General features: G+C 41.0%; 1 protein-coding gene across 2 annotated transcripts in view; it reads left to right on the top strand.

Annotated features, from left to right (window-relative positions):
- The window catches only part of LOC139386324 (protein furry homolog), a 190223-nt gene extending 173541 nt beyond the window's left edge, over positions 1–16682 (top strand). Inside the window, exons 62-64 of one of the 2 annotated variants that reach the window (XR_011629033.1) lie at positions 5159–5370; positions 11421–13966; positions 14183–16682. Coding sequence is in view for 1 of the 2 variants with exons in the window: in XM_071131847.1 (XP_070987948.1) it covers positions 5159–5370; positions 11421–11679 (471 nt within the window). In the remaining variant the exon portion in view is untranslated. Of the gene's footprint in view, positions 1–5158; positions 5371–11420; positions 13986–14182 lie in introns of those variants that run through there. The other variant, XM_071131847.1, reaches the window with a different exon arrangement.
- The last annotated feature ends 3687 nt before the right edge of the window (positions 16683–20369 follow it).

The following is a 20369-nucleotide window of genomic DNA, read 5'->3' as shown; positions in this document are numbered from 1 at the left end:
CACTGAATCTCCATTTGGGTATTGGTTAGCCTACAATTAGGGTGTGGAAATGTTAGGATTATTTTGCTCTTCACTCAGTCGCTTAGTGGCCTAGGCCTACTCCGAACGGTCACGTTGTACAGCGCCATATTTTCCTAACGGAGACCCTGATGCCTACATAGGCTACTGTAAAATACATTTTAGTTTTTCTTTGAATAGAAACACCAAACACCGTAATCAATTTAATTCCGCTAAATTTCTAACAGTATAAACAGCAGTACAATAATAATTTACAAATAAATTATAATCAATCCCATATAGTTTGTTGTAAGAAAAAAGTAGTACAGCCAATATTAAAAATAGTCAAATTGTGAATTAAATCGCTTTCGCCCACATTTTGCGGTTTATTCATTGTTTAATTATTCAAGGCTCCCTTTGTTATTTTGTCTTATAACTAAAAACAGCTACAGTAAACAGGACTCTTAGGTCTACAGTACAGCTCCATGTCATTTCAATAACTTAGCTTCTCAAAGATGCCCTCTGGTGGTCAAACTAGCATTAATGGCAACAATGGCTAACAGTAAAATACGTCATACACTCCAACATGCCATACCATTCCACAGCATTCTGCAAGCTGTTCTGACCCTAGTTATTGTGTTAATAGTTTGTTTTAGTTGGTCCGGACCTGAGTTGGGTGGGCGTTCGTCTAGGTTGTTTTTCTGTGTTCGGCCTAGTATGGTTCTCAATCAGAGGCAGGTGTCGTTAGTTGTCTCTGATTGAGAATCATACTTAGGTAGCCTGGGTTTCACTGTTTGTTTGTGGGTGATTGTTTCTGTCTGTGTTTTACACCACGCGGTACTGTTTTCGGTTTTGGTTATTCACGTTACATTTATTGTTTTTCTATGGAGTGTTCAGTTTATGTGTTTAAATAAATACCATGGACACTTACCACGCCTCTTCAGACGAAGAGGAGGAAAACCCTTACAGCTGTGCTGCGGTATGACTCAACTTTTAAAGGAAGAACCACTGTACATTAACATATGTAGCTTAAGAAACAAGGTACATGAAATCAATAACTTGCTAGTAACAGATGACATTCATATTCTGACTATCACTGAATGAAACTCACTTAAGTAATACCTTTGCAACAGTGGTAGCAATACATGGTTATAACATCTACAGAAAATACAGAAATGCCATTGGTGAAGGTGTTGATGAAAATATTCAGAACCACATTCCTGTAAAGCTTAGAGAGGATCTTATTTTAAATACTGTTGAAGCGTATGGCTACAGGTTCATCTCCCTCACCTAATTCCTGTAGGAAGCTGCTATAGACCAAGTGATAACAGTCAGTATCTGGATAATATGCGTGAAATGCTTGATAGTGTATGTGATATCAACAGAAGTATATTTAAATATTGACTGTCTTTCATCAAGCTGCCCACTCAAGAAAAGCTTCAAACTGTAACCAGTGCCTGCAACCTGGTTCAGGTTGTCAGTCAACCTACCACGGTCATTACAAACAGCAAAGGAATTAAATCATCAACATGTATTGATCACATTTTTACAAATGCGGCAGAAGTTTGCTTTAAAGCAGCATCCAAATCCATCGGATATAGTGATCACAATATTGTAGTATCTAGGAAAACCAATGTTCCAAAGGCTGGGCCTAATATAATATATAAGAGGTCATACAATAAGTTTTGTACTGATTCCTAGGTTGCTGATCTAAAGACTATTTGCTGGTCTGTGGTGTGTAATGAGGAGCAACCAGATGCTGCACTTGACACATTTATGAAATTGCTTATTCCAGTTACTAATAAGTGTACACCCATTCAGAAAATGACTGTTAAAAACTGTAGAATCCCCATGGATTGATGAGGAATTGAAAAATGGTATGGTTGAGAGGGATGAGGCAATCTAGAAGAAAAAGAAACGCACACCTATTTAGGCGAGGTGCTGGCTAGCGGAGTGGAAAACTAGAAAATAAAGGAGAGCCGCACACTCTTGGAGCTCAGATGCAAAAATTTAATTACCAACGTTTTGACAGGCAAGCTGTCTTCATCAGGGTATAATCACAAACACTGCATGGTGACTCGTTTATATAGTGTCAAAAGACACACAGGCATACAAAGAACAGCATACAAAAAAACGAATGGATAGCATACGATCATAGATTCATTTTAGACTACACAAGCTTACAAACAATTACAATGGCAAAGTCACAATCAAAAGAATGGCTTCACATCAAAGTCTACATTGAGACCGAAGGGAGCAAGGGTCTTTTAAATTAAAGATCCAGGCAGCCTCTCGTTTTAACAATAAATTATCAAGGTCACCCCCTCTCCTAGGGAGGGTGACATGTTCGATGCCAATGTAACGCATTGAGTGGAAATCGAGTGGTTTGCTTCCAATAGTGGGCCGCAACTGGTTAAGTCAAGTTTTTGCACCTAATGGTGCTACGATGCTCTGAGATACGTACTTTTAATTCGCCCTTTGTTTTACCCACAATTTTTAACACAAGGACAAGTTATAAGATAAACTGCCTTAGTGGAGCACGTAATAACACCTTTGAATGGGATCTGTTTCCCTGTTTGTGGGTGTTTGAAGGATCTACATTTATAAGTGCCATTGCATTGAGCACAGCCATTACACTTGTATTTTCCATCCAGTAGGGGCGCAAATAGAGGTTTTTCAGGAATATCTTGGGGAGGTAAATCAGAGTTTACCAATTGGTCTCTGAGATTTCTGCCCCGCAAGAATACGGCCAAGGGAAGGTCAGAAAACACATTAACGAGACTATCATCGGATTTTAGAATGTGCCAATGTTTGAACAATTCCCTTAATTTGTTCATAGCACTTAGAATAGCGGGTAGTTAGAAAGCAAGAATGCGTCTTTTTGCGAGACTGACCATGAAAAAGGTCATATTTTGTTTAGAATTTTCTCAATGGCAATATTAATCTGATCATTTTTGTACCCCCTCTCCTTGAATTTACTTTTCGTCTCAGCCATATTTCTGTCAAAATCTGAATGTTTTTTGAAAATTCTTTTGATTTGACAGAATTGGCTGTAGGGCAAACTATTTTTCAAGTGGGTGACAACTATCAGCCCTCAACAAACTGTTACGATCAGTAGGTTTCCTGTAAAGATCAGTGTATAGAACATTATCTTCACACAAGATCAGCAGATTAAAAAAAACTGATTTGATGTGTTTCAGATTGCATAGTAAATCTCAAATGTTCAGAACAGGAGTTAAGAAAAGCATAAAACGCCTGGAGCTGTTTTTCATCACCCCTCCATAGAACAAAAATATAATCAATATACCGTTTCCAAATAATGATGTTAGGCAAGAAAACATTTGAGAGGATTGAAAATAGACTGTTTCTCCATGTAACCCACATACAAATTAGCATAGTTAGGAGCCATGGGGGATCCCATAGCAGTACCCTTCATCTGAATAAAGAAATAATTTAGAAACATGAAGTAGTTGTGTGTGAGTACTATTTCAGCCAATGTTATAATGCATGCACTGGAAGGTAGTTCATTAGGGTCACGTTGCAGAAGAAAAAGTCATGTTCTTTTTTGGTTATCTGACCAGAACTTAAATACCCATCTAGGACAGTGAAGATGGTATTCTGAAATGGAAATGGGGTTACCTCTGAGTATCTTGTAAAAGGTGTTGTCAAGTAGTTGTCTATGACTCTCATTTACATAAACTGTCCTATCCATTAGTACAACCAACCCACCCTTATCAGCAGGGCGGTTAAGGACTGGCGTATTGGATTGTACAACCAACCCATCCTTATCAGCAGGGCGGGTAAGGACTGACGTATCGGATTGTAAATCAAGCAAAGCTTGTTTTTCATCCTTAGGTAAATTATGAAAAGATTTGGACTCCTGTTTGTTCTTAAGGAGATGTCCAACATCTTTTTCAACAAGTCTGCAATATGTCTCGATAGAGTGATTGCGATTAGCTGGAGGTATAAAATAACTCTTGCTTCTAAAAGTAGTCTACTGGTTCAATAGAAATGTCAGGATTAGGGGAGCTAAAGTATTCCCTTAAACAGATGTTTCTAAAAAAACTTAAACATGTCTACCTTAACATCAAAAACGTTGCACTGTGTTGTAGGCACAAAAGAGAACCCTTTATTAAGCAAGGAGACATGGGCAGGGCTCAATATCTTGCTTGATAAATTAAAGACACACACCGTGTGAACGGTCCCCTCTGCCTTTGATTGTCGTTTCTTCTTACCCCGTCGGGTGCGGCATCTCGTCGATGAGCGTGCCTGCGGCAAACCACTCGATTTCGTCTCTGCGTTATATTGGCATCAAACATGTCACCCTCCCTAGGAGAGGGGGTGACCTTGAATTTGGAATGAATTTGGAATTTTAAATTATTCATTATTTTACTTTTGATACTTAAGTATATTTTAGCAATTGCATTTACTTTCCATAAGTATATTTAAAACCAAATACTTGTCGACTTTTACTCAAGTAGTATTTTACTGGGTGACTTTTACTAGTAATTTTCTATTAAGGTATCTTTACTTTTACTCAAGGAGTACTTTTTTTTTCGACCACTGTGTGAAGCTACGTTTGCTCGCCAGCCAGCCCATAGAGAGAGCATTGCATTGTGGATTTTGTAGTCGACTTGAGCTGCAACAGATTTCCACAACGATATTCCATGTTGCTACCAACTTCATTATAATGTTCACGAAAATTATTGTTCTCACATATTCATTTTTAACACTATAAATTAAATGAATGAGTGGTTTTGGGTGGATTTTTCCTTTTAAGGATTGATTCTCTATCCCTACCTCATGGGTTTATTGATGTGTAAAGAGCATGTATTAATACTACATTTATTATTACAATATTTATATGCCAGTCAGCAGACATTTTTAAAGCAACTTAGTGTGTGCATACATGTTCCCATCGGGAATTGAACCCCTGACCCTAATGTTTCAAGCACCATGCTTAACCAAGTGAGACACATTTAAGACTGAATGGTGGAATCTGAACCTCGATCTCCCGCTTTGGAAACCATGTCTTAACCATTAGGCCAAGAGGAAGTTACCTCTTGAGCCGAGGGTGACAGTGATTTTAAGTCACGGGCGGGGCTACGTCCTCCCGAGAGCGTGAGTCCGACTCACCTCCACCTCACTTCCTCTCCCTCAGCTGATGAATATGTCCAAAGAGCTGAATGAACTGAAGGGCAGTCTGCGGGCTGCAGCAGCCTCCTTGACCTCCAGTGACCTCCAGGCTGCCCAGGAGACATCCTCCTCCTCTGAGCCCACCTTCCTCTCCTCTGAGGCAGCTGTACAAGCCATCCTGGAAGCTCTGAAGAACCACGAGTTCACCACAGCCATCCGCTACATCCGCGAGTGCAGGTAAAAAGAGAAAATTGTGTATTGCATTTTATTTGTGTGTTGTGTTCCCGATGTTTTGGATCATTGAACTGATTATTCGGGCGGGAACCTTGTTGGTACTAAATAAATCTAAATATTGTAAATGATTTGTAAATGAAAAAAGCAATAATAATGCTTAAATGTTGATTGGAAATACTTAAATTATTACAAATGTTCTAAATACTTTTTATTTTATTTTACCCTTATTTTCACAGGGATGACATGTTGAGACATAGGTCTATTTTCCAAATGCACACTGTATAATACAGTTTGAAAATACATTTTTTATATGTATGTTGAAGTTGGAAGTTTACATACACTTAGGTTAGAGTCATTAAAACTAGTTTTTCAACCACAAACTATAGTTTTGGCAAGTCGGTTAGGACATCTACTTTGTGCATGATACAAGTAATTTTTCCAACAATTGTTTACAGACAGATTATTTCACTTATAATTCACTGTATCACAATTCCAGTGGGTCAGAAGTTTACATATACTAAGTTGACTGTGCCTTTAAACAGCTTGGAAAATTCCAGGAAATGATGTCATGGCTTTAGAAACGTCTGATAGGCTAATTGACATCATTTGAGTCAATTGGAGGTGTACCTGTGGATGTATTTCAAGGACTACCTTCAAACTCAGTGCCTCTTTGTTTGACGTCATGGGAAAATCAAAAGAAATCAGCCAAGACCTCAGAAAAAGAGCCTCTGGCTCATCCTTGGGAGCAATTTCCAAACGTCTGAAGGTACCACGTTCATCTGCACAAACAATAGTACACAAGTATAAACGCCATGGGAGAGGCGTACTGTCTCCTAGAGATTAACGTACTTTGGTGCAAAAAATGCATATCAATTCCAGAACAACAACAAAGGACCTTGTGAAGATGCTTGAGGAAACGGGTACAAAAGTATCTATATCCACAGTAAAACGAGTCTTATATCGACATAACCTGAAAGGCCGCTCAGCAGGGAAGAAGCCACTGCTCCAAAACCACCATAAAATCGCCGGACTACGGTTTGCAACTGCACATGGGGACAAAGACCGTACTTTTTGGAGAAATGTCCTCTGGTCTGATGAAGCAAAAATAGAACTGTTTGGCCATAATAACCATGGTTATGTTTAGAGGAAAAAGGGGGAGGCTTGCAGACTGAAGAACACCATCCCAACTGTGAAGCATGGGGGTGGCAGCATCATGTTGTGGGGGTGCTTTGCTGCAGGAGGGACTGGTGCACTTCACAAAATATATGGCTTTATATGAGGGAGGAAAATTATGTGGGAACATTGAAGCAACATCTCAAGACATCAGTCAGGAAGTTAAAGCTTGGTCGCAAATGGGTCTTCCAAATGAACAATGACCCCAAGCATACTTCCAAAGTTGTGGAAAATGGCTTAAGGACAACAAAGTCAAGGTATTGGAGTGGCCATCACAAAGCCCTGACCTGAATCCTATAGAAAATGTTTGGGCAGAACTGAAAAAGCGTGTGCGAGCAAGGAGGCCTATGACTCAGTTACACTAGCTCTGTCAGGAGGAATGGGACAAAATTCACCCAACTTATTGTGGGAAGCTTGTGGAAGGCTACCCGAAACATTTGTCCCAAGTTAAACAATTTAAAGGCAATGCTACCAAATACTAATTGAGTGTATGTAAACTTCTGACCCACTGATGAAAGAAATAAAAGCTGATATAAATAATTCTCTCTACTATTATTCTGACATTTCACATTCTTAAAATTAAGTGTTGATCCTAACTGACCTAACACAGGGAATTTGTACTTGGATTAAATGTTAGTAATTGTGAAAAACTGAGTTTAAATGTATTTGGCTGAGGTGTATGTAAACTTCTAACTTCAACTGTGTGTGTATGTGTGTATATACGCGCGCGCGCACACACACACACACACACACACACACACACACACACAGTACCAGTCAGAGGTTTGGACACACCTACTCATTCCAGGGTTTTTCTTCATTTTTACTATTTTCTGCATTGTAGAATAACAGTGAATACATCAAAACTATGAAATAACATACATGGAATAATGTAGTAACCAAAAAAAGTATTAAACAAATCAAAATATATTTTAGATTCTTCAAAGTAGCCACCCTTTGCCTTGATGGCTTTGCACACTCTTGGCATTCTCTCAACCAGCTTCACCTGGAATGCTTTTCCAACAGTCTCGAAGGAGTTGCCACATATGCTGAGCAGTTGTTAGCTGCATTTCCTTCACTCTGTGGTCCATCTCAATTGGGTTGAGTTCGGGTGATTGTGGAGGCCAAGTCATCTGATGCAGCACTCATCACTCTCCTTCTTGGTCAAATTGCCCTTACACAATTGCCCTTACACAGTGTTTTGGGTCATTGTCCTGTTGAAAAACAAATGATAGTCCCACTAAGCACAAACCAGATGGGATGGCTACAGAATGCTGTGGTAGCCATGCTGGTTAAGTGTGCCTCAAATTCTAATTAAATCAGACAGTATCACCAGCAAAGCACCATCACACTTCCTCCTCCTTGCTTCACAGTGGGAACCACACATGCAGAAATCATCCGTTCACCTACGCTACATCTCACAATGACATAAGAGAGCAAAGGACAGATTTCCACTAGTCTAATGTCCATTGCTCATGTTTCTTGGCCCAAGCAAGTCTCTTCTTATTATTGGTGTCCTGTAATAGTGGTTTCTTTGCAGAAATTTGACCATGACGGCCCGATTCACGCAGTCTCCTCTGAACAGTTGATGTTGAGATGTGTCTGTTACTTGAACTCTGACGCATTTATATGGGCTGTCATTTCTTAGGCTGGGAACTCTAATGAACTTATCCTCTGCAGCAGTTACCTCTGGGTCTTCCTTTCCTGTGGCGGTCCTCATGAGAGCCAGTTTCATCATAGAGCTTGATGATTTTTGCGACTGCACTTGAGGAAACTTTCAAAGTTCTTGAAATGTTCGGAATTGACTGACCTTCATGTCTTAAAGTAATGAGGGACTGTTGTTTCTCTTTGCATATTTGAGCTGTTCTTGCCCATGTATGGACTTAGCCCTATTTGATAAAAGACCATCTTCTGTATACCAACCCTACCTTGTCACAACACATTGGCTCAAATTAAGAAGGAAAAAATTCCGCAAATTAACTATCAACAAGGCACACCTGTTAATTGAAATGCGTACCACATGAAGCTGGTTGAGAGAATGCCAAGAGTGTGTAAAGCTGTCATCAAGGCATAGGGTGGCTACTAAAATATATTTTGATTTGTTTAACACTTTTGGTTACTACATGATTCCATATGTGTTATTTCATAGTGTTGATGTCTTCACTAGTATTCTACAATGTAGAAAATATTACAAATAAAGAAAAACCCTTGAATGAGTAGGTGTGTCCAAACTTTAGACTGGTACTGTATATATGTGTGCACATTAAAATAGAAAACCTCAGTCATGGTAAGCACATATAAAACATCACAAATCACCCAGAAAAACAGTTGCATTCCTCCACAATTAAGTCCCCAATCTATCCTTTAATTGCCTGAACAGCACAAGAACATCATGATGAAATGGTTTCTATTTTTTTACCCAGCAATACGGTGTATTAAAACTAAAAGCAGATTTACCTAGTTTGGTGAAGACCCTAGAAACCTTACGAGTTAACCGATCCTGTGAACGGTTTAGGCAGGTGTCTATACTTCAACAACAAAGTTAGATAAGACAGAAGTTTATGAAGTAGAGCCTTGTAAACAAAAAAAGGAGTAATCTACAGGTCCTTAGCGAAGTCCAACCTTTTGATACAGTGATGAGTATCAGAACTGTCACCTGAAACAAGACGAACGGCACTTTGGTAGATGGCATCCAAAGGAGAGTAGTAGAGTAGTAGCAGCTGCACTTTGATAAATAATATCACCATAACCAACAACAGGTAAAGGAGGTTGACTGAATTAAGCTGCTTCGTACTGCTTAGAAAAGGCACACTCTGTTTCTGTAGAAAAAGCCAAATTTAAATCTTAGCTTCTTAAAACCTCTACAGGATCGGTGGGTCCCCCACAGGACGGTTGAGCTAACGTAGGCTAATGCGATTAGCATGAGGTTGTAAATAACAAGAACATTTCCCAGGACATAGACATTTCTGATATTGGCAGAAAGCTTACATTCTTGTTAATCTAACTGCACTGTCCAATTTACAGTAGATATTACAGTGAAAGAATACCATATTGTTTGAGTTTCAGTTATGAACTTGAAAAGTTATAAATAATAATATAATAAACCAATTAGGTAGATTTGGGCAGTCTTGATACAAAATGTTGAACAGAAATGCAAGGTTTTATTGGATCAGTCAAAAACTTTGCACATAAACTGCTGCCATCTTTTGGCCAAAATCTAAATTGTGCCTGCGCTGGAATAATACATTATGGCCTTTTCTCTTGCATTTCAAAGATGGTACAACACAAAAAAATGCATGTTTTTTCTTTATCTTTTACCAGATCTAATGTGTTATATTCTCCTACATTCATTTCACATTTCCACAAACTTCAAAGTGTTTCCTTTCAAATGGTATCAAGAATATGCATATCCTTGCTTCAAGTCCTGAGCGACAGGCAGTTAGATTTGGATATGTCATTTTAGGCAAAAACTGAAAAAAAGGGTCTGATCCTTTTAACCAGCTCATTTATGTTTTAAACGTCAAATCCACGTCAATCTAAACGCATAAATATTTATATGCGGGAACACGTTCTATTGGAGACCATCTAATGATAGAACATGTAATTCATCTGAAACCTTCTTACTAGAGTTTTAAAAAATGTATTCCGTTTTGCCTGTATTTAACACAGGGTTTAAAAATCAGCAAGGGATTCCCGCATAGAAATCAAATCTGACTGTAGTTTTGACACAGCCAGATAAACAGTCTGGGCAATAGCATACATAATAGTATCATCCGCATATAGATTATGTTAAACATTTTTAACAGATTGACCAATGGTGTTTTATATAAATAGTGAACAGGTCTCAAAATCAACACCTACGGGTACACCCTTATGCGTTTCAAGAAATTCAGACTCAACCCCATCAATCACGATGGCCTGAGTTCTGTCACTAAGGTAATCACACTAAGGTAATCATGAAACCATGAACAGACGTGAGAGATCAGACCTATCGAGGACAACTTATTTTACAGGTCCACAAACAAAGAAGCACATTTAATTTTAGTGACTAAAGCATTGACAAGATCATTAATAACTAAAGTGGTTGCTGTAATAGTGCTATGCCAAGGCCTAAACCATAATTGGTTAACATTAAAAATACATTTGCAAAAGTTGTACATTTTCTAAGGATTCAAGAATCTTAGCTAGACAAGGAAGCCTGGAAATGGGGCTATAAGTATTAAGATCACTACTATCCTTGCCCTTATGGATTGGAAGCACAAGAGCTGATTTCCATACTTTCGAAATATTTGCTGATAGCACTGTTAAATAAAAAATGTGTGCTATTTCACCAACAATGATGGGCGCTGCACATTTAAGCAGACCAGGATCCAATTGGTCGGCCCCTGTGGATTTCTTGTTGTCGATTGCTAGTAAAGCAAACATTTGTAAATGGCCTAAAAAAGCTTTGACTATCATTTATCTGATTTCAGCAAGTTTTCCTTATCAGCATCCATCACAATATCATAGTGAATATGCTTCGAAGTTATTTTAAAGAGATAAAATGGTGACCCGCTGAAATAAAATGGCGATTAAATGAATCAATGATAGTATTGTTTTCCTTAATGAGGCCAGTGTCTTAATTTGTTGTGGCAGAGAGGAAGTAGAACCCTTCAGGAATTGTACAGTTTTCCAGAATTTAGCTGGGTTCCCATTACAATCTGAAAGAGTGGTTACATAATTAGGAATGGTAATTCTTATCATGCTTATAAATAATACTTACTTGTTAGTTTAGTTTAGAAGGAATTTATTAAGCTTTTAAGAAAAGTATTAGAAAGTGTTACATAGTTGAGATACATATAATTCATGTTCATGATGGTAACTGCTTATTTTGTCTGAAGGAGGTTGTGGCCCAGTGACATTTTTGGCAGCAGCTCTGAGGACGAGACACAGACGTTGCTGAACATCTACTTCAGATACCAGACGCTGGGCCAGATGGGCACCTTTGCACTGGTGGGCTCCAAGCAGGACCTCTCGGAGATCTGCATCAAGCTGATGGAGCTCAACGGGGAGATCAGGGACATGATACGCCGGGCCCAGGGCTACCGAGCCATTACAACCTTTCTCCCAGACTCCGGTGTGTCTGGCTCCAGTCTCTGACACTCAGGAGGAATGCTGTGCCTGACTCCAGGCCCCAGTCCCAGCCCAAACTGAGCCCCCAGCCTTAGCACCAGTTCACTGCCCTGCTCTAGCCCCAACACCAGCCCTATACATTAGCCCCAGCCTTTGCCCCAGCTCACTGCACTGCCTCAGCTCCGAAATTCGGCCTAGCCCTAGCCGCAGGTCACTGACCTGCCTCAGCCCCATCGTGATCTCAGCTACAGCCTCCATCCTCAGCCCCTGTCCTGTGCGCTGCTCCAGCCCTCCAACCTAATCCTACCCTGGGTATGCTGCTATGGTTACCGTGGTCACAGCAAGCTCTCTCCTTGTGTCCCTTCTCAGAGCATGGGGCCCTAAGGATGTACCACTATTCAGCTCGCCAGATGTGCAGCAATACTGTGGGAGTGAAAGTGACGAAGCACAACTTTGCTCTTAGAAACAAACATGAGCTTTTATTGCACTAATATTTCTGGATAACATCACACAGCGGCCACTTGCTACTGAGTTCAATGGCTTTCACGTCTAACAGAAGACATACCAAAGTTACAATTAACTTTTTCTTCTGCTGAGTATCTGTTATTTTACGTTAAGGGAAATGTGCAATGCTTCACAGAAGTGAAAGACTTCTGTGAAGACTACTGTATCATGAAAAAATGTGTTTTTTTATTTTATTTTAGTGCTTTTCGCTACTTGAATATTATGGATTGCAGGCAAAATTATGCTGAATATTTTAAAATAGAGAGCCTGTGTGTTTATGTAAAAGTGACTGTAACCAGACTACAATCCATTAACACTGCAAAGCACAGACATACGGTATATACATATATCTATCGGATTGTATTCAGACCCCTTTTTCCACATTTTGTTGTTACAGCCTTCTAAAATGTATGGCATTGATTTTTCCCCCTCATCAATCTACACACAATACCCCATAATGTCAAAGCAAAAACATGCTTTTAGAAATGTTTGCTAATTACTTTTTTTTTAAACCCTGAAATTTCACATTTACATAAGTATTCAGGCCCTTCACTCAGTACTTTGTTGAAGCACCTTTGGCAGCAATTAAAACCTTGGGTCTTCTTGGGTATGATGCTACAAGCTTGACACACCTGTATTTTGGGAGTTTCTCCCATTCTTCTCTGTAGATCCTCTCAAGCTCTGTCAGGATGGATGGGGAGTGTTGCTGCACAGCTATTTTCAGGTCTCTCCAGAGATGTTTGATCGGGTTTAAGTCCAGGCTCTGGCTGGGCCACTATAGGACATTTAGAGACGTGTCCCGAAGCCACTCTTGCTTTGTCTTGGCTGTGTGCTTAGGGTCGTTGTCCTGTTGGAAGGTGAACCTACTCCCCAGTCTGAGGTCCTAAGTGCTCTGGAGCAGGTTTTCATCAAGGGTCTCTCTGTCTTTGCTCCGTTCATCTTTCCCTCGATCCTGACTAATCTCCCAGTTCCTGCGGATGAAAAACATCCCCACCGCATGATGCTGCCACCACCATGCTTCATCTTAGGGAAGGTGCCAGGTTTCCTCCAGACGTGTTGCTTGGCATTCAGGACAAAGATTTCAGTCTTGGTTTCATCAGACGTCTTTAGGTGCAAACGCCAAGCTGGCTGTCCTGTGCCTTTTACTGAGGAGTAGCTTCCATCTGGCCACTCTACCATAAAGGCCTGATTGGTGGAGTGCTGCAGATATGGTTGTCCTTCTGGAAGGTTCTCCCATCTCCGCAGAGGAACTCTCGAGCTCTGTCAGAGTGACCATCAGGTTCTTGGTCACCTCCCTGACCAAGGCCCTTCTCCCCCGATTATTCAGTTTGGCCGGGTGGCCAGCTCTAAGAGGAGTCTTGGTGGTTCCCAACTTCTTCCATTTAAGAATGATGGAGGCCACTGTGTTCTTGGGGACCTTCAATGCAGAATACATTTTTTGGTAACCTTCCCCAGACCTGTGCCTCAAAACAATCCTGTCTCAGAGCTCTATGGACAATTCCTTTGACCTCATGGCTTGGTTTTTGCTCTGACATGCACTGTCCACTGTGGGACCTTATATAGACAGGTGTGTGAATTTCCAAATCATGTTCAATCAATTGAATTTACCACAGGTGGACTCCAATCAAGTTGTAGAAACATCTCAAGGATGATTTATTATTTTATTTCACCTTTATTTAACCAGGTAAGCTAGTTGAGAACAAGTTCTCATTTGCAACTGCGACCTGGCCAAGATAAATCATAGCAGTTCAACACATACAACAACACAGAGTTACACATGGAATGAACAAAACATACAGTCAATAATACAGTAGAAAAAAAAGAAAAAAGTGTATATATGGGGCGGCAGGGTAGCCTAGTGGTTAGAGCATTGGACTTGTAACCGAAAGGTTGCAAGTTCAAATCCCAGAGCTGACAAGGTACAAAATCTGTCGTTCTGCCCCTGAACAGGCAGTTAACCCACTGTTCCTAGGCCGTCATTGAAAATAAGAATTTGTTCTTAACTGACTTGCCTAGTAAAATAAAGGTAAAAAAAAAAAAAAAAAAAATATATACAGTGAGTGCAAATTAGGTAAAATAAGAGAGTTAAGGCAATAAATAGGCCATGGTGACGAAGTAATTACAATATGGCAATTAAACACTGGAATGGTAGATGTGCAAAAGATGGATGTGCAAGTAGAGATACTGTGGTGCAAAAGGAGCAAAATAAATAAATACAGTATGGGGATGAGGTAGATGGATGGGCTGTATACAGATGGGCTATGAACAGGTGCAGTGATCTGTGAGCTGCTCTGACAGCTGGTTCTTAAAGCTAGTGAGGGAGATGGGAATCTCCAGCTTCAGTGATTTTTGCAGTTCGTTCCAGTCAGTGGCAGCAGAGAACTGGAAGGAAAGGCGACCAAAGGAGGAATTGGCTTTGGGGGTGACCAGTGAGATATACCTGCTGGAGCGCGTGCTACGAGTGGGTGCTGCTATGGTGACCCGCGAGCTGAGATAGGGCGGGGCTTTACCTAGCAGAGACTTGTAGATAACCTGTAGCCAGTGTGTTTGGCAAAGAGTATGAAGCGAGGGCCAGCCAACGAGAGCGTTGGTCGCAGTGATGGCTAGTATATGGGGCTTTGGTGACAAAACGGATGGCACTGTGATAGACTACATCCAGTTTGCTGAGTAGAGTGTTGGAGGCTATTTTAAAGATGACATCGCCCTAGTCAAGAATCGGTAGGATGGTCAGTTTTACGAGGGTATGTTTGGCAGCATGAGTGAAGAAAGCTTTGGTGCGAAATAGGAAGCCGATTCTAGATTTAATTTTTGATTGGAGATACTTAATGTAAGACTGGAAGGAGAGTTTACAGTCTAGCTAGACACCTAGGTATTTGTAGTTATCCAGAGCCGTCCAGAGTAGTGATGCTGGACGGGCGGGCAGGTGCGGGCAATGATCGGTTGAATAGCATGCATTTAGTTTTATTTGCGTTTTAAGAGCAGTTGGAGGCCACGGAAGGAGAGTTGTATGGTATTGAAGCTCATCTGGAGGTTAGTTAACACAGTGTCCAATGAAGGGCCAGAAGTATACAGAATGGTGTCGTCTGCGTAGAGATGGATCAGAGAATCACCAGCAGCAAGAGCGACATCATTGATGTCTACAGAGAAGAGAGTCGGCCCGAGAATTGAACCCTGTGGCACCCCCATAGAGACTGCCAGAGGTCCGGACAACAGGCCCTCCGATTTGACACACTGAGCTTTATCAGAAAAGTAGTTGGTGAACCAGGCGAGGCAGTCATTTGAGAAACCAAGAATGTGGTGATTGACAGAGTCGAAAGCCTTGGCCAGGTCGATGAATTTAGCTGCACAGTAATGTCTCTTATCGATGGCGGTTATGATATCGTTAAGGACCTTGAGCGTGGCTGAGGTGCACCCATGACCAGCTCGGAAACCAGATTGCATAGCGGAGAAGGTACGATGTGATTCAAAATGGTCAGTAAACTGTTTGTTAACTTAGCTTTCAAAGACCTTAGAGATGCAGGATAGGATATATATATTAGGTCTGTAGCAGTTTGGGTCTAGAGTGTCTCCCCCTTTGAAGAGGGGGATGACCACGGCAGCTTTCCAATCTTTGGGAATCTCAGACGATACGAAAGAGAGGTTGAACAGGCTAGTAATAGGGGTTGCAACAATTTCGGCAGATAATTTTAGAAAGAGATGGTCCAGATTGTCTAGCCCGGCTGATATGTAGGGGTCCAGATTTTGCAGCTCATAATCAATGAAAACAGGATGCACCTGAGCTCAATTTTGAGCCTAATAGCAAAGGGTCTGAATACCTCTGTAAGGTTTTTAATACATTTTATTTTTAATACATTTGCAAACATTTCTAAAAACCTGTTTTCACTTTGTCATTATGAGGTATTGTCTGTAGATTGCTGAGGATTTTTTTTTTCATTCATTTAGTATAATGCTGTAACGTAACACAAATGTGGAAAAAGTCAAGGTGTCTGAATACTTTCCGCAAGGCAGTGTAGATACACGCTCAACTACTCTGATATGCTGCAGATCTACTGTCTCGAGGACCTAGATACCGCATTGGGCTAGCTATTACTTAAAATATTATTTACAAATGTTACCTTTCTATGCTATAGCTATTTTGCTTAAATGAGAATTATATTTACATGAAATGAATATGCTTTGAACTGACTAGTTTTTATAGAAAGAGAATAAGAACATTTATTTTGTCTGTTAAAACTGCCAAGCATGCACATTTTATGTACTATAAAGTGTAATAGAAATATTTATGAATATGAGAAACTATTTTAACTCCGTTGCATTTGTACTGTACATAGTGCAAGTGGAGCTTTGCTCGTGCTTGTAAGATTGTATTTTCATGTTTTAAATTTAATGTTGGACTATGCATGTAACTGAATATTTGTAAAGCTTCTGTAGGGACTGTTTCACCTGTAAATACTACTGCTTTTGTGATGTATACTGTACTTGTGTTCTGTACACTTCTGTAACAATAAAAAATATACTTTATTTTATTTTGCCTTTATTTTTAACAGGGAGTCTTACTGAGACCAAGGTCTCTTTTACAGATGAGCCCTGAATTACATAAATATCAGAAAATGCACACATCGAAATATAAATACAAAATCGAAGCATTTGCAAAATGCAAAGAAAAACAGGGTCATAAAAAAAAAAAAAACATTTGTCAGTAAAAAGGTCCGCTTTCTGAATTGTCCTAGAGGCACCAAAATATGAAATGTAAGAACATTTTGAAGATTGTTCCACAAATAAGGTGCAAGAAAACTAAAAGCTCCGAGACCAAAGGAATTTCCAGATATAGCCATCCCTGCGAACGTGTGTGGTAACTCGTACAGTCGTGGCCAAAAGTTTTGAGAATTGACACAAATATTAATTTTCACAAAGTCTGCTGCCTCAGTTTATATAATAGTATTTTGCATATACTCCAGAATGTTATGAAGAGTGATCAGATGAATTGCAATTAATTGCAAAATCCCTCTTTAACATGCAAATTAACTGAATCCCAATAAGACATTTCCACTGCATTTCAGCCCTGCTACAAAAGGACCAGCTGACATGTCAGTAATTATTTCGTTAACACAGGTGTGAGTGTTGACGAGGACAAGGCTGGAGATCACTCTGTCATGCTGATTGAGTTTGAATAACAGACTGGAAGCTTCAAAAGGAGGGTGGTGCTTGGAATCATTGTTCTTCCTCTGTCAATCATGGTTACCTGCAAGGAAACACATGCCGTCATCATTGCTTTGCACAAAAAGGGCTTCACAGGCAAGGATATTGCTGCCAGTAAGATTGCACCTAAATCAACCATTTATCGGATCATCAAGAACTTCAAGGAGAGCGGTTCAATTGTTGTGAAGAAGGCTTCAGGGCGCCCAAGAAAGTCCAGCAAGTGCCAGTACCGTCTCTTAAAGTTGATTCAGCTGAGGGATCGGGGCACCACCAGTATAGAGCTTTCTCAGGAATGGCAGCAGGCAGGTGTGAGTGCATCTGCACGCACAGTGAGGCGAAGACTTTTGGAGGATGGCCGGGCAAGCAAAGAAGCCACTTCTCTCCAGGAAAAACATCAGGGACAGACTGATATTCTGCAAAATGTACAGGGATTGGACTGCTGAGGACTGGGGTAAAGTCATTTTCTCATAATCCCCTTTCCGATTGTTTGGTGCATCCGGAACAAATCTTGTCCGGAGAAGACAAGGTGAGCGCTACCATCAGTCCTGTGTCATGCCAACAGTAAAGCATCCTGAGCCCATTAATTTGTGTGGTTGCTTCTCAGCCAAGGGAGTGGGCTGGGAGGGGTATGGTCCAGAGGAGAGATGCTGGGTTCCGGTGGGGGATGTGTTGGACCCTTCAAGGCTGCAGGAGTTCCACCGTCTCCGTCCGGATCGCCTGGCGTCCCTGAGGCCGGGGGGGCGGGGTACTCTCCTTGTTCGGGCGGTGTTCGACAGTCAACGTCACCGGTCTTCTAGCCATCACCGATCCATTTTTCATTTTCTGTTTGTAAGAAAGTGGTAAGAAAGATCACAAAGGTCGTTTCAGATTCAGGTTTAGGGGGGTAATAACTTTATGGAAACCACTAATCACACCATGTGGATTATAAACATGTAAAGACCTAGAGAACCATCAAATCAAATTCAATCAAATGTTATTGGTCACATCCACATGGTTAGCAGATGTTAATGCAAGTGTAGAGAAATGCTTGTGCTTCTAGTTCCGACAGTGCAGTAATATCTAACAATTCCCCAACAACTACCTAATGCACACAAATCTAAAGGAGTGAATGCGAATATATATATATATATATATATATATATATATATATATATATATATATATATATATATATATATATATATATATATATATATATATATGGATGAGCGATGGCTGAGTGGCATAGGCAAGGTGCAATAGATGGTATAAAATACAGTATATACTGTACATATGATATGTGTAATGTAAGATATGTAAACATTATTAAAAGTGGAATTGTTTAAAGTGACTAGTGATTTGTTTATTAAAGTGGCCAGTGATTGGGTTTCAATGTAGGCAGCAGCCTCTGAGTTAGTGATTGCTGTTGAGCAGTCTGATGGCCTTGAGATAGAAGCTGTTTTTTAGTCTCTCGGTCCCAGCTTTGATGCACCTGCCTGTACTGACCTCACCTTCTGGATGATAGCGGTGTGAACAGGCAGTGGCTCGGGTGGTTGTTGTCCTTGATGATCTTTTTGGCCTTCCTGTAACATTGGGTGCTGTAGATATCATGGAGGACAGGTAGTTTGCACCCGGTGATACGTTGTGCAGATCGCACCACCCTCTGGAGAGCTTTGCGGTTGAGGGTGGAGCAGTTGCCGTACCAGGCTGTGATACAGCCCGACAGGATGCTCTCGATTGTGCATCTGTAAAATTTTGTCAAGGTTTTGGGTGACGAGCCAAATTTCTTCAGCCTCCTGAGGTTGAAGAGGCGCTGCTGCTCCTTCTTCACCACACTGTGTAGGTGGAACGAGGAACTTAAAATGTGTACGCCGAGGAACTTAAAACTTACTACCCTCTCCACTACTGTCCCATCTATGTGGATAGGGTGCTCCCTCTGCTGTTTCCTGAAGTCCAAGATCATCTCCTTTGTTTTGTTGACGTTGAGTGAGAGGTTGTTTTCCTGACACCACACTCAGAGCGCCCTCACATCCTCCCTGTAGGCTGCCTCATTGTTGTTAGTAATCAAGCCCACTACTGTTGTGTCGTCTGCAAACTTGATGATTGAGTTGGAGGTGTGCATGGCCACGCAGTCATGGGTGAACAGGGGATACAGGAGGGGGCTGAGCATGCACCCATGTGGGTCCCCAATGTTGAGGGTCAGCGAAGTGGAGATGTTGCTTCCTACCTTCAACTCCCGGGGGTGGCCCGTCAGAAAGTCCAGGACCCAATTGCACAGGGTGGGTTTGAGACCCAGGGCCTCCAGCTTAATAATGAGCTTGGGGGTACAAAGGTGTGGATTGCTGAGCTGTAGTCAATGAACAGCATTCTTACATAGGTATTCCTCTTGTCCAGATGGGATAGGGAAGTTTGCAGTGTGATGGCGATTGCATCGTTTGTGGACCTGTTGGGGTGGTATGCAAACTGAAATGGGTCTAGGGTGGCAGGTAAGGTGAAGGTGAAATGATCCTTGACTATTCTCTCAAAGCACTTCATGATGACAGAAGTGAGTGCTACGGGGCGGTAGTAATTTATTTCAGTTATCTTGGCCTTCTTGGGAACAGAAACAATGGTGGCCATCTTGAAGCATGTGGGGACAGCAGACTGGGATAGGGAGCGATTGAATATGTCCGTAAACACACCAGCCAGCTGATCTGTGCATGCTCTGAGGAGGCGGATAGGGATGCTGTCTGAGCCAGCAGCCTTGTGAGGGTTAACACATTAAAATGTCTTACTCACGTTGGCCATGGAGAAGGAGAGGCTGCAGTCCTTGTTAGCAGGCCGCTATGGTGGCACTGTATTGTCCTCAAAGCGGGTAAAGAAGGTGTTTAGTTTGTCTAGAAGCGAGATGTTGGTGTCCGTGACTTGGATGTTTTTCTTTTTATAGTCCATGATTGCCTGTGCACCCTTCTTCATACGTCTCGTGTCTGAGCCGTTGAATTGCGACTCTACTTTGTCCCTATACTGACATTTCGCTTGTTTGATTGCCTTGTGGA

Source organism: Oncorhynchus clarkii, chromosome 27 (genome assembly GCF_045791955.1).
Source record: "Oncorhynchus clarkii lewisi isolate Uvic-CL-2024 chromosome 27, UVic_Ocla_1.0, whole genome shotgun sequence".
NCBI lineage: Eukaryota > Metazoa > Chordata > Actinopteri > Salmoniformes > Salmonidae > Oncorhynchus > Oncorhynchus clarkii.
This window is presented reverse-complemented; position numbering and strand designations above follow the sequence as displayed.